Source organism: Nerophis ophidion, linkage group LG13 (genome assembly GCF_033978795.1).
Source record: "Nerophis ophidion isolate RoL-2023_Sa linkage group LG13, RoL_Noph_v1.0, whole genome shotgun sequence".
NCBI classification, from domain to species: domain Eukaryota; kingdom Metazoa; phylum Chordata; class Actinopteri; order Syngnathiformes; family Syngnathidae; genus Nerophis; species Nerophis ophidion.
The window spans coordinates 3,531,181-3,543,377 of NC_084623.1; the positions used below are offsets into that span (position 1 = coordinate 3,531,181).

At 43.0% G+C, this 12,197-nt stretch overlaps 1 protein-coding gene across 1 annotated transcript in view; it reads right to left on the reverse strand.

Annotated features, from left to right (window-relative positions):
* Nucleotides 1-518: 518 nt before the first annotated feature.
* xpo4 (exportin 4) overlaps nt 519-12,197 on the reverse strand; it is a 96,861-nt gene continuing 85,182 nt past the window's right edge. Inside the window, exons 17-24 of the mRNA XM_061918268.1 lie at nt 11,368-11,574; nt 11,197-11,283; nt 7,880-8,060; nt 7,694-7,815; nt 7,495-7,625; nt 5,557-5,674; nt 5,386-5,478; nt 519-1,409 (exon numbers count right to left, since the gene is read on the reverse strand). Of these exons, the coding sequence (XP_061774252.1) occupies nt 1,212-1,409; nt 5,386-5,478; nt 5,557-5,674; nt 7,495-7,625; nt 7,694-7,815; nt 7,880-8,060; nt 11,197-11,283; nt 11,368-11,574 (1,137 nt within the window). The 3' untranslated portion in view covers nt 519-1,211. The remainder of the gene's footprint in view (nt 1,410-5,385; nt 5,479-5,556; nt 5,675-7,494; nt 7,626-7,693; nt 7,816-7,879; nt 8,061-11,196; nt 11,284-11,367; nt 11,575-12,197) is intronic.

Sequence of the window (12,197 nt, forward strand, 5' to 3'; positions counted from 1 at the left end):
CGTCAACTTTTACAGGTAAAAAAAATGGGCTTTGAGGTTTTTAATAACTATACACGTCAGACCAAATATAGAATACATATTCGGTAATTAATTAAATATGCAAATATACTCAGTGAATAATGAATATATCTGTGCAACTTTGTAAATGCAGTAATTAAATACGAAACTCGGTGATAAATGAATTAATATGAAACGGTTTATATTCAGTCATTAATAAATCAAATATTCAATTGCATATGTTCAGTAATAAATGAATTAAATATACAATTCTGTGAATAATGATTAAGAATGAATGTTGCAACTGTAAATATGTTCAGGTGTTAATCAAACATGCAACTGTGTATATTCAGTGATTAATAAATAGGAAACTACATATTCAGTGATTGAATATGGAAGTATATATTCAGTGGTTAATAAATATGAAACTACATATTCAGTGATTAAATATGAAAGTATATATTCAGCAATTGATCAGATGTGCAAGTGTAGATCTTCAGTGATTAATGAAAGGCCAGAAAGACTTGATACAACATCTTTATGTACATGTTGAGGGTGGTAAACAAGCAGCCATGATTGTGGTAAATCCACTCTGCTCCTCTTTATTCTCTCATATTTGGTGTGAAGGTTTTATCAGGGTAGAAAAATACTAGGACTTAATTCTTGTGGCCAAACATCGGAGGCACAAACTTCAAGATGAGGGGAGAAAAGAAGACTTGCTAAAGTCAAACAGTTTCTTCTTCTTCGGCTGAGGAAGCACAAGGTGCTGCCCCCTGCTGGCGTAAAAAAAAAACATTTCAGTCTCTGCAGCAACATGCTGAGTTCTTTCAGGACGACACACCTGCGGCTGTGACTGTTGCCATGGTGACAGCAGGTGTGGCGAACACACACCAACACAAAGGCACTCTGGGCAGGTGTGTGTGTGTTTGTGTGTGTGTGTGCGTGCGTGCGTGTGTGTGTTCAAACGTCCAAATGCAACCACAAACTTCACGCCGTAAAATAATTCTGCTGACACCGCGCACGCGTGATCAGTTCACTTCCTGCGGTTGTCATGGCGACGGCCTCCCACCGACCACAAGGTGTGTCCGTCAGCAAAGGAGCGAGAGCTGGTGGTCAGACTGGCGTCCTCTGGCCGTCTGGAGCGCGGGGGCGTGTCCCGGCCTCCCCGTAGTTCATGCTGGCCGCCGCTGGAGGCAATGTGAGTGTTTCCATGGTTACTTGACGCACAGCAACCCCCCCACGTTGGCCACAAACTCCTCCAGACTCCTGAGGAAGGCCAGCTTCTGCTTGCGGTCCATGGAGGGCGGCGTGCAGCTGGCCGCCAGCTTGGTGAAGGCGTCCAGCAGCCGCTGGTAGATGACGCCGTCCCTCTGCGACGCCAGCAGCGTCTCCACCAGCTCGCCGTACTCCGCCTGCCGCACACGAAGACAGTCACTCAGCAAACGTTGCGAGTCAACACCTGGCTTCATTAGAGTGTCCGCCCTGACATGGGAAGGTTGCGAGTTCAAACCCCGGCCGAGTCATACCAAAGACAAAAAAAATGGGAGCCATTGCCTCCCTGCTGCTCACTGCTCCCCTCACCTCCCAGGGGGTGAACAAGGGTGATTGGTCAAATGCAGAGAATAATTTCGCACACACCTAGTGTGTGTGTGTGTGTGTGTGTGTGTGTGTGTGTGACAATCATCGGTACTTTTGAACTTTATTCATTGACTAGTGTTGAAAAAGCAGCGGCAGTGACAGGAGTGGCCACCAGAGGACGCCATTACTGCCTCGTCTTCAGCAACAAATACATAAAACTTTACTGTCATGTTTAAATAATATATCTTATTCTTTTTAGTGTATTCTTTAGAATGTTGCAATCATATTTCACTGTACTTTTTAGTGTTTTATTGTTATAATTTAGTTTATTTTTTTTTAATTGTAATATTTTAGTTTATTTTTTTGTGCTTTACTGTCATAATTGATAAATAATAAATAAATAAATGGGTTGTACTTGTATAGCGCTTTTCTACCTTCAAGGTACTCAAAGCGCTTTGACACTACTTCCACATTCACACACACATTCACACACTGATGGAGGGAGCTGCCATGCAAGGCGCCAACCAGCACCCATCAGGAGCAAGGGTGAAGTGTCTTGCTCAGGACACAACGGACGTGACGAGGTTGCTACTAGGTGGGGATTGAACCAGGGACCCTTGGGTTGCGCACGGCCACTCGCCCACTGCGCCACGCTGTTCCATGATAGTATTTTTTAGTGTTTTAATGTCATAATTTAGCAAAATTTTAGTGTAATTTTTTGTTTTATTGTCATATTTTAGTTACATTTTAGTGGTTTACGCTGATATTTAGTGTAATTTTTTGTGTTTCACTGTCATATTTTAGTGTACTTTTTAATGTTTTACTGTCATATTTTACTGTACTTTTTTGTGTATTCTGTCATATTTTAGTGTATTTTTTTCTGTTTTACTGTCTTATTTTAGTGTACTTTTTGTGTATCCGTTTTAGTGAAATTTTTAGTGGTTTACTGAAATTTTTGTGTAATTTTTAGTCTTTTAATGTCATATTTTAGTGTTTTGCTGTCATAACTCATTGCAATTTTTTGTGTTTTACTGTCATAATTTAGTACAATTTTTTGTTTAATTGTCATAATCTATTGTATTTTTTTGTGTTTTACTTTCATATTTTAGTGTACTTTTGGTGTATTTTGTCATATTTTAGTGTAATTTTTTGTTTTATTGTAATATTTAGAGTAATTTTTAGTGTTTTACTGTCATATTTTACTGTACTTTTTTGTGTATTTTGTCATAATTTAGTGTATTTTTTTCTGTTTTACTGTCATATTTTAGTGTACCTTTTGCGTATCCGTTTTAGTGTAATTTTTAGTGGTTTACTGAAAATTTTGTGTAATTTTTAGTCTTTTAATGTCATATTTTAGTGTTTTGCTGTCATAACTCATTGCAATTTTTTGTGTTTTACTGTCATAATTTAGTACAATTTTTTGTGTTTTACGGTCATAATCTATTGTATTTTTTTGTGTTTTACTGTCATATTTTAGTGTACTTTTGGTGTATTTTGTCATATTTTAGTGTAATTTTTTGTTTTATTGTAATATTTAGAGTAATTTTTAGTGTTTTACTGTCATATTTTAGTGTACTTTTAGTGTATTTTGTCATATTTTAGTGTAATTTTTTGTTTTATTGTAATATTTAGAGTAATTTTTAGTGTTTTACTGTCATATTTTACTGTACTTTTAGTGTATTTTGTTTGTCATTTTAAGTGTTTTGTTGTCATATTTTAGTGCAATTTTTAGGGTTCTACTGTCATCATTTATTGTAATTTTAAGCGTTTACTGTGATATTGTGTGTGTTGTGTGTCACCTGGTGCAGACACACAAGTGTGTAGAAAGTGTGTGTTGTGTGTCACCTGGTGCAGACACACAAGTGTGTAGAAAGTGTGTGTTGTGTGTCACCTGGTGCAGACACACAAGCGTGTAGAAAGTGTGTGTTGTGTGTCACCTGGTGCAGACACACAAGTGTGTAGAAAGTGTGTGTTGTGTGTCACCTGGTGCAGACACACAAGTGTGTAGAAAGTGTGTGTCGTGTGTCACCTGGTGCAGACACACAAGTGTGTAGAAAGTGTGTGTCGTGTGTCACCTGGTGCAGACACACAAGTGTGTAGAAAGTGTGTGTTGTGTGTCACCTGGTGCAGACACACAAGTGTGTAGAAAGTGTGTGTCGTGTGTCACCTGGTGCAGACACACAAGTGTGTAGAAAGTGTGTGTTGTGTGTCACCTGGTGCAGACACACAAGTGTGTAGAAAGTGTGTGTTGTGTGTCACCTGGTGCAGACACACAAGTGTGTAGAAAGTGTGTGTTGTGTGTCACCTGGTGCAGACACACAAGTGTGTAGAAAGTGTGTGTCGTGTGTCACCTGGTGCAGACACACAAGTGTGTAGAAAGTGTGTGTCGTGTGTCACCTGGTGCAGACACACAAGTGTGTAGAAAGTGTGTGTCGTGTGTCACCTGGTGCAGACACACAAGTGTGTAGAAAGTGTGTGTTGTGTGTCACCTGGTGCAGACACACAAGTGTGTAGAAAGTGTGTGTTGTGTGTCACCTGGTGCAGACACACAAGTGTGTAGAAAGTGTGTGTCGTGTGTCACCTGGTGCAGACACACAAGTGTGTAGAAAGTGTGTGTCGTGTGTCACCTGGTGCAGACACACAAGTGTGTAGAAAGTGTGTGTCGTGTGTCACCTGGTGCAGACACACAAGTGTGTAGAAAGTGTGTCACCTGGTGCAGACACACGTGTGTAGAAAGTGTGTGTCGTGTGTCACCTGGTGCAGACACACAAGTGTGTAGAAAGTGTGTGTCGTGTGTCACCTGGTGCAGACACACAAGTGTGTAGAAAGTGTGTGTCGTGTGTCACCTGGTGCAGACACACAAGTGTGTAGAAAGTGTGTGTTGTGTGTCACCTGGTGCAGACACACAAGTGTGTAGAAAGTGTGTGTTGTGTGTCACCTGGTGCAGACACACAAGTGTGTAGAAAGTGTGTGTTGTGTGTCACCTGGTGCAGACACACAAGTGTGTAGAAAGTGTGTGTCGTGTGTCACCTGGTGCAGACACACAAGTGTGTAGAAAGTGTGTGTCGTGTGTCACCTGGTGCAGACACACAAGCGTGTAGAAAGTGTGTGTCGTGTGTCACCTGGTGCAGACACACAAGCGTGTAGAAAGTGTGTGTTGTGTGTCACCTGGTGCAGACACACAAGTGTGTAGAAAGTGTGTGTCGTGTGTCACCTGGTGCAGACACACAAGTGTGTAGAAAGTGTGTCACCTGGTGCAGACACAAAAGTGTGTAGAAAGTGTGTGTCGTGTGTCACCTGGTGCAGACACACAAGTGTGTAGAAAGTGTGTGTTGTGTGTCACCTGGTGCAGACACACAAGTGTGTAGAAAGTGTGTGTCGTGTGTCACCTGGTGCAGACACACAAGTGTGTAGAAAGTGTGTGTCGTGTGTCGTGTGTCACCTGGTGCAGACACACAAGCGTGTAGAAAGTGTGTGTTGTGTGTCACCTGGTGCAGACACACAAGTGTGTAGAAAGTGTGTGTTGTGTGTCACCTGGTGCAGACACACAAGTGTGTAGAAAGTGTGTGTTGTGTGTCACCTGGTGCAGACACACAAGTGTGTAGAAAGTGTGTGTCGTGTGTCACCTGGTGCAGACACACAAGTGTGTAGAAAGTGTGTGTCGTGTGTCACCTGGTGCAGACACACAAGTGTGTAGAAAGTGTGTGTCGTGTGTCACCTGGTGCAGACACACAAGTGTGTAGAAAGTGTGTGTTGTGTGTCACCTGGTGCAGACACACAAGTGTGTAGAAAGTGTGTGTCGTGTGTCACCTGGTGCAGACACACAAGTGTGTAGAAAGCCTCTCCTGCTGCCACCGTCATCTCGGTGTTGTGTTTCTGCAGCACCAACATGTCGAACACCAGCTGCACACACAGGAAGTGAAGCGTACATCAATCATGTTTAATCCCGAGGACGACAAAAAGCGTCCTGCTTAGTCCTACCTTGAGGAAGTGGCGGGTGGCCATGAAAAGGGGCGTGTCCTTGTCCTGGTTTTTGGCGCACTGCTCGGCCAGCGGCGACAGGGCCTCCAGACACAGCTGACTGACCTCACAACCCATCCTGCACGCCGGCGATGAGGAAGAAGACGAGGACTTTGGCGGCAGATCAAACACACAAATAATGACTCTTGACGCCGCGCCCTCAATGAGTCACTTGGACACGCCCACTTCACTTCTTGTAATATTTATATACGTAAACATCTAATTGATATTTTATAATATTTGAGGAAATGGAAAAAAATCGATTGAGGTCTGAATCCCAATTCTTATTATTACAATTCTGAATGGATTCATCATTCTCAAGAATCTAAACTCATACTATTTTTAAAATTATTTTAAAATGTGTCATTATTTTAATCATTTAATTGATTTATTTATCAATTTTATTGGCAAAAAAGGTTTAATTAAACTATTATTTTGGAAAACTTGAGGAAATAGAAAAAATGGATTCACATCAAATTATTGATTCTTATTGATCACGATTTAAAATCAATCATTTTAAACAATTTATTTTTGGGACGGCATAGCTCGGTTGGTAGAGCGGCCGTGCCAGCAACTTGAGGGTTGCAGGTTCGATTCCTGCTACCGCCATTCTAGTCACTGCCGTTGTGTCCTTGGGCAAGACACTTGACCCACCTGCTCCCAGTGCCACCCACACTGCTTTAAATGTAACTTAGATATTGGCTTTCACTATGTAAAGCGCTTTGAGTCACTAGAGAAAAGCGCTATATAAAAATAATTCACAATTCACACTATTTCATATTTTATATTTTCTTGAAAAAAAAAAAAAGGTCAATTTTTAATCATCTATGTATCAATTTATCAATTTTATGTGCAAAAATTAAAAACACATTTACATTTCAAGGACACTGTTATTTTAGAATATTCCGGAGGGGGTGGGGGTTGCCCACATATGCGGTCCTCTCCAAGGTTTCTCATAGTCATTGTCACCGACGTCCCACTGTCATCACTGAATATTGCATTGTTGCATTTCTTTTCACACTTGATGAACTTACATTCATATTTTGTTAAAGTATTATTCAATCAATATATTTATAAAGGATTTTTGAATAATTTTTTGAATATTTTTGAAAAACCTCTTGTACCCCTTGGCATACCTTCAAGTACCCCCAGTTGAGAACCACAGTTTTATACAATACAATTCTTAAATATTTCATCATTTTTCAGGATCTTTTTTGAAAATTGTATTTAGTTTTCTTAAGCGTGTTTACTTGCAGCACATATTTGTCTTTGGACCTTTTCCATCCATCCATCCATTTTCTACCGCTTATTCCCTTTCGGGGTCGCGGGGGGCGCTGGCGCCTATCTCAGCTACAATCGGGCGGAAGGCGGGGTACACCCTGGACAAGTCGCCAGCTCATCGCAGGGCCAACACAGATAGACAGACAACATTCACACTCACATTCACACACTAGGGACCATTTAGTGTTGCCAATCAACCTATCCCCAGGTGCATGTCTTTGGAAGTGGGAGGGGCCTATCCCCAGGTGCATGTCTTTGGAAGTGGGAGGAAGCCGGAGTACCCGGAGGGAACCCACGCATTCACGGGGAGAACATGCAAACTCCACACAGAAAGATCCGAGCCTGGATTTGAACCCAGGACTGCAGGACCTTCGTATTGTGAGGCAGACGCACTAACCCCTCTGCCACCGTGAAGCCCTACTTTGGACCTTTTGTGATCCATAAATAGTTTTATTTCCATTTATATACTGCGGTGGGAATGGAGAACGTGTTGTGACTCCAATGTGTCGACATGTCTGTAAAATAACCTCCTCAAACTGCATGATGGGAAACAAGGACTCCCCATCACGCGTCACCTAGCTGCCTGCATCTCTCTGCAGTTGAGTTCCGGAAGGATACGAGGTCATTCCGAGCTCCAGCGAGAACATGAGGCTCTTGAAGAGGTCTTCGGGCAGCTGCGGGATCTTCTCGGGGAAGATCTCGCAGATGAAGGTGATGAGTTTGTAGTACTGGTTGCACAGAGACGGGAACTGGGAGCACAGCGAGGAGGACACAGGTGACTTCCTGCCAGGTGTGAGGGGAGCCTCAACAAACCCACCTTGAGAAGGTCCTGAGACATGAGGGGAAGGACGATATTCACGCCGTACAGAACCACGTCGGCTGCAGAGACCGGCCGACTGGAGGCGGGCGTTCCTTGGTCTTGGCCTCTGAACACCTCGTCTGGAAAGGAACCAGGACGGTCGGTCATCACACGGGAGTCGGGAGGCGGGGGGGAAGGGAGCACCTGTGTCGCTGAAGTCGATGAACTCTTTGGACAGCAGGTTGGTGAGCAGCTCCATGATGAGCAGGAGGTCCTGGTACTGGTCCTCCTCGGCCACCGCCTCGCTCCGCTTCCTGCTCTGGTTGTTTTTGGAGTAGACCTGCAGCAGCGTCAGGCAGGCCTCGTAGAGTTTCATGGACTTGGTCTGCAAGGGTGGCAGACACTTCATTAGGTACACTGTCCGCATGACAGGACCGGGAGTCCGAGGACTTGTCATACTGTACTCCACACCTACTTTGCAGTAGGGAGGGGATTGATATGCAGTTGACCCGACACATAAAACGTGACAAATTTGGAGGCGTGCACTATCCACTTTATCCACCAGATGGCAGTAGAATGTTGAATACCACATTTCCTTGACTTGCCGCCGGGCATATAGTATTTTTATTAGCATATGTCTAGAATTTCCACCGGGTCAAACTCGTCACGTCACGAGTGACACTTCACCTGTCATCATTTTCAAAATGGAGGAGGCTGATTTCAATCATTTGAAATCGCATAAAGAGAAGAAGATTAAGAGCTATTCAGTAGGATTTAAGGTCCAAGCTATTGAATATGCTAAAAAGAACAGTAAGCAGCTATGTTTTATTAATATACCGTAGCTGCGTGTGTCAAATATGAGTCATTAAATGACTCCCGCCTCCTGGTGGGCGCTAGTGATCCTTCTTGCGACTACTCGGCTGCAGAAGAAGTGACAACAAGCAGCAAGAGTGAGCAGCGATCCTTTATTTTTTCCTCTCGCTTGCACTTTTAACATGGAGGATTACATATCTAAAATAAAACAGTTTTCTAAACTGGACTTTCAATGGAAGCAGGAGGTAATAAAGCAAGATCTCCATCGAGATAGAGAGACTTTTAAAACTGAAGAAAGATAAGGAAGACTTCTATAAACAAGTTATGGATGCTTTTGATCAGAAGGAGCTGCGCATGGACTTCATTTATAAGTAAAAGTAAGACCATAATAAGGTTTTTTTTAATTAAATGTGCTTTTCATGATGGTATCCTTACATCACACTCAAATTTATAAGCGCAGGCCTAAATCTACCGCATGCCTTTGGTAAGTGCCGGAGTGAGAAGAGGTTTTAAATTAATTAGCGCCCCGACGGCAATTCAAGGAAATACGGTATCTTAAAATGCGTTTTGTGGCAATTCTATGCAGAGTGGGGCTTTCCATCATTTTCAGCAGACTGCATTGCAAGTTCCATCCAGCAATAGGGTCTTATCCTTCCCTACTCTCAGAGGCAGTGTTTACATACATTACAACGGCACACAGCGCACACATTTGGATTGTCACCTGCTCAGTGGCCTAGTGGTTAGAGTGTCCGCCCTGAGATGGGTAGGTTGTGAGTTCAAACCCCGGCCGAGTCATACCAAAGACTCTAAAAATGGGAGCCATTACCTCCCTGCTTGGAACTCAGCATCAAGGGTTGGAATTGGGGGTTAAATCACTAAACATGATTCCCGAGCGTGGCCACCGCTGCTGCTCACTGCTCCCCTCACCTCCCCTCACCTCCCGGGGGGTGATGGGTCAAATGCAGACAGTAATTTCGCCACACCTAGTGTGTGTGTGTGTGTGTGTGTGTGACTATCCTTGCTTCTTTACTTTTGAAATGTTTCGCTAAAACCTTAAAACACAACTGCTATGCCAGACTCCATCCATTTTCTACAGCTTCTCCCTCTCAGGGTCAACTTTTGTCACTTTTGATACAGAACTAATATCGGGGCTTCAGGTATTGGCTGATACTGACATGGATTCTGCACGTTATCAGTGGGAATCATGCACATTTGCTAAATGCTACATTGAATCCTGTCTCTGTTTGATTCCTTGCTTCTTGTCTCGTCTAACAGATGTCTTTTATTGTTCGAACCTGACAATAACTTAGATATTGGGTTTCACTATGTAAAAAGCGCTTTGAGTCACTCGAGGAAAGCGCTATATAAATATAATTCACTTCACAGTGTTCCATGCATATTTGTACGTGCTATCATAATGTAATTTAAGCTAGCGTTGTTAGCATTAGCTGATATGCTAGCACGTTGACGAGTGTTAGTATTATTAAATTAAAATGATATTCTTTTTGTGTTGTTTCACTTTCACAAATTCCTCAGTAAATTCACCAAAACGTGCCCAATTACTTTATTTCCTTGAATTGCTGCCGGGGCACTAATTAATTTAAAACCTCTTCTCACTCCGGCGTTTACCAAAGGCACGCGGTAAAGGCAAGCATGCGCTAATTATTTTAAACCCTCTTCTCACTCCGGCGGTAAATTTAGCCCTGCGCTTATAAATTTGAGTGTGATGTAAGGATACCATCATGAAAAGCACATTTAATAAAAAAAAACATTATTATGGTCTTACCTTTACTTATAAATGAAGTCCATGCGCAGCTCCTTCTGATCAAAAGCATCGATAACTTGTTTATAGAAGTCTTCCTTATCTTTCTTCAGTTTTAAAAGTCTCTGTGTCGATGGAGATCTTCCTTTATTACCTCCTGCTTTGATTGAAAGTCCAGTTTAGAAAACGGTTTTATTTTAGATATGTAATCCTCCATGTTAAAAGTGCAAGCGAGGGGAAAAAATAAAGGATCGCTGCTTGTTGTCACTTCTTCTGCAGCCGAGTAGTCGCAAGAAGGATCACTAGCGCCCTCTACCACCAGGAGGCGGGAGTCCTTTAATGACTCATATTTGACACACACAGCTACGGTATATTAATAAAACATAGCTACTTACTGTTCTTTTTAGCATATTCAATAGCTTGGACCTTAAATCCTACTGAATAGCTCTTAATCTTCTCCCCTTTATGCGATTTCAAATGATTGAAATCAGCCTCCTCCATTTTGAAAATGATGACAGGTGAAGTGTCACTCGTGACGTGACGAGTTTGACCCGGTGGAAATTCTAGGCATATGCTAATTATTTGGCGAAACAAGTTTGACCCGGCGGAAATTCCGGACATGCGCTAATAAAAATAATATTTTGCGAAACAAGTTTGACCCGCCGCTAATCCTGAGCCGGCGGTAATGCTAAGCATGCGTTAATTATTTTGCAAAAGGAGTTTGAGCCGGCAGTAATTCTAGGCAGGTGCATACTATATACCTGGCGGCAATTCAAGGAAATACGGTAAATTCACCAAAACGTGTCGGATTCTGCAAATTCCCAGGTAGAAATAGATAAGCGTCATGTGGGAGGAGCCAGGAGATGAGATGTTTATCAGTAACCTCCGCTGTGTTTGCTTGCAACTTTCAAGTTGTGTACATGGTTGATGTTAGACGGCGTCTCACCTCGCCCAGGTAGCAGATCTGCTTGTGAGCCACTTCCACAAACACCTCGATGATGAGGTTGATGGTCTCCGGCGTGTTGCTGTAGACCTGGAAAGCCACGCACGCAAAGACAAGTGAGATCTTTCCTGTCGCCAAGGCGGCGGCTTGGCGTCGAGCGGCGGCCGGTCTCACCTCCATGAGGCCGATGCAGCTGGACAGGAAGTCCATGAGGAAGGAGAAGAGCGAGGCCACGTTGTCGATCTGCGTGGCCTCGGCGATGCCGCACAGCGCCTCCAGCGTGGCGATGATCTCTTGCTTCACCGCTTCCTCCTGGCTGATCTGGGCAAAGTTCTCCTGGTTGATGAGGTTGAGGAAGCGCTGCTGGAGAGGGTGCAGAACCTGCAGGCGACAGGAAGGAAGGACGGCTTGGATCAGGGGTGTCCAAACTTTGCCACTTTGGCCCGCAACACTTAAAAATTAGAGCATGTGGGCGACATTTGGATGTTTTTCCAATTTCAAAAACAATAAATACATTTTTTTCCCACAACCAAAATATTATTTTTTTTTTCACCCTTAGCAAGTTCCGTTCAGTCTTCGAGCCGTCCATAGCGTTTCTACTCGTATGGATTCTTCATTTATCACTCGTAAGTTTTACAATATGACTAAAATAGTTCCTACTTACTAAAGCGTCCCATGTGTGACTTCTGTGGGAGTCTTTTCATGCATAGTTGTACGTGCTATCGTAATGTACTCAAGCTAGCGTCATTAGCTAATATGCTAATTAGTAAAATGCTAGCACGTTTACAAGTGTCTGTGTTAGTATTATTGTCAGAATATTTGTGTAAAAGTTATCACACACCTTGTTGGCTTGCAGATCAGGTGGCCCAGCTTACTATTCACTTGTGCTCACAAAGCTGTCTTTGTTCTTATCAAGCAAAGGCGAATAGCTTGTAAATCTCCACCGTGTGCAATGGAACGCGAATCGCCATAGAATTGTCTGTTTTTTAGATCTGGACAGCCAC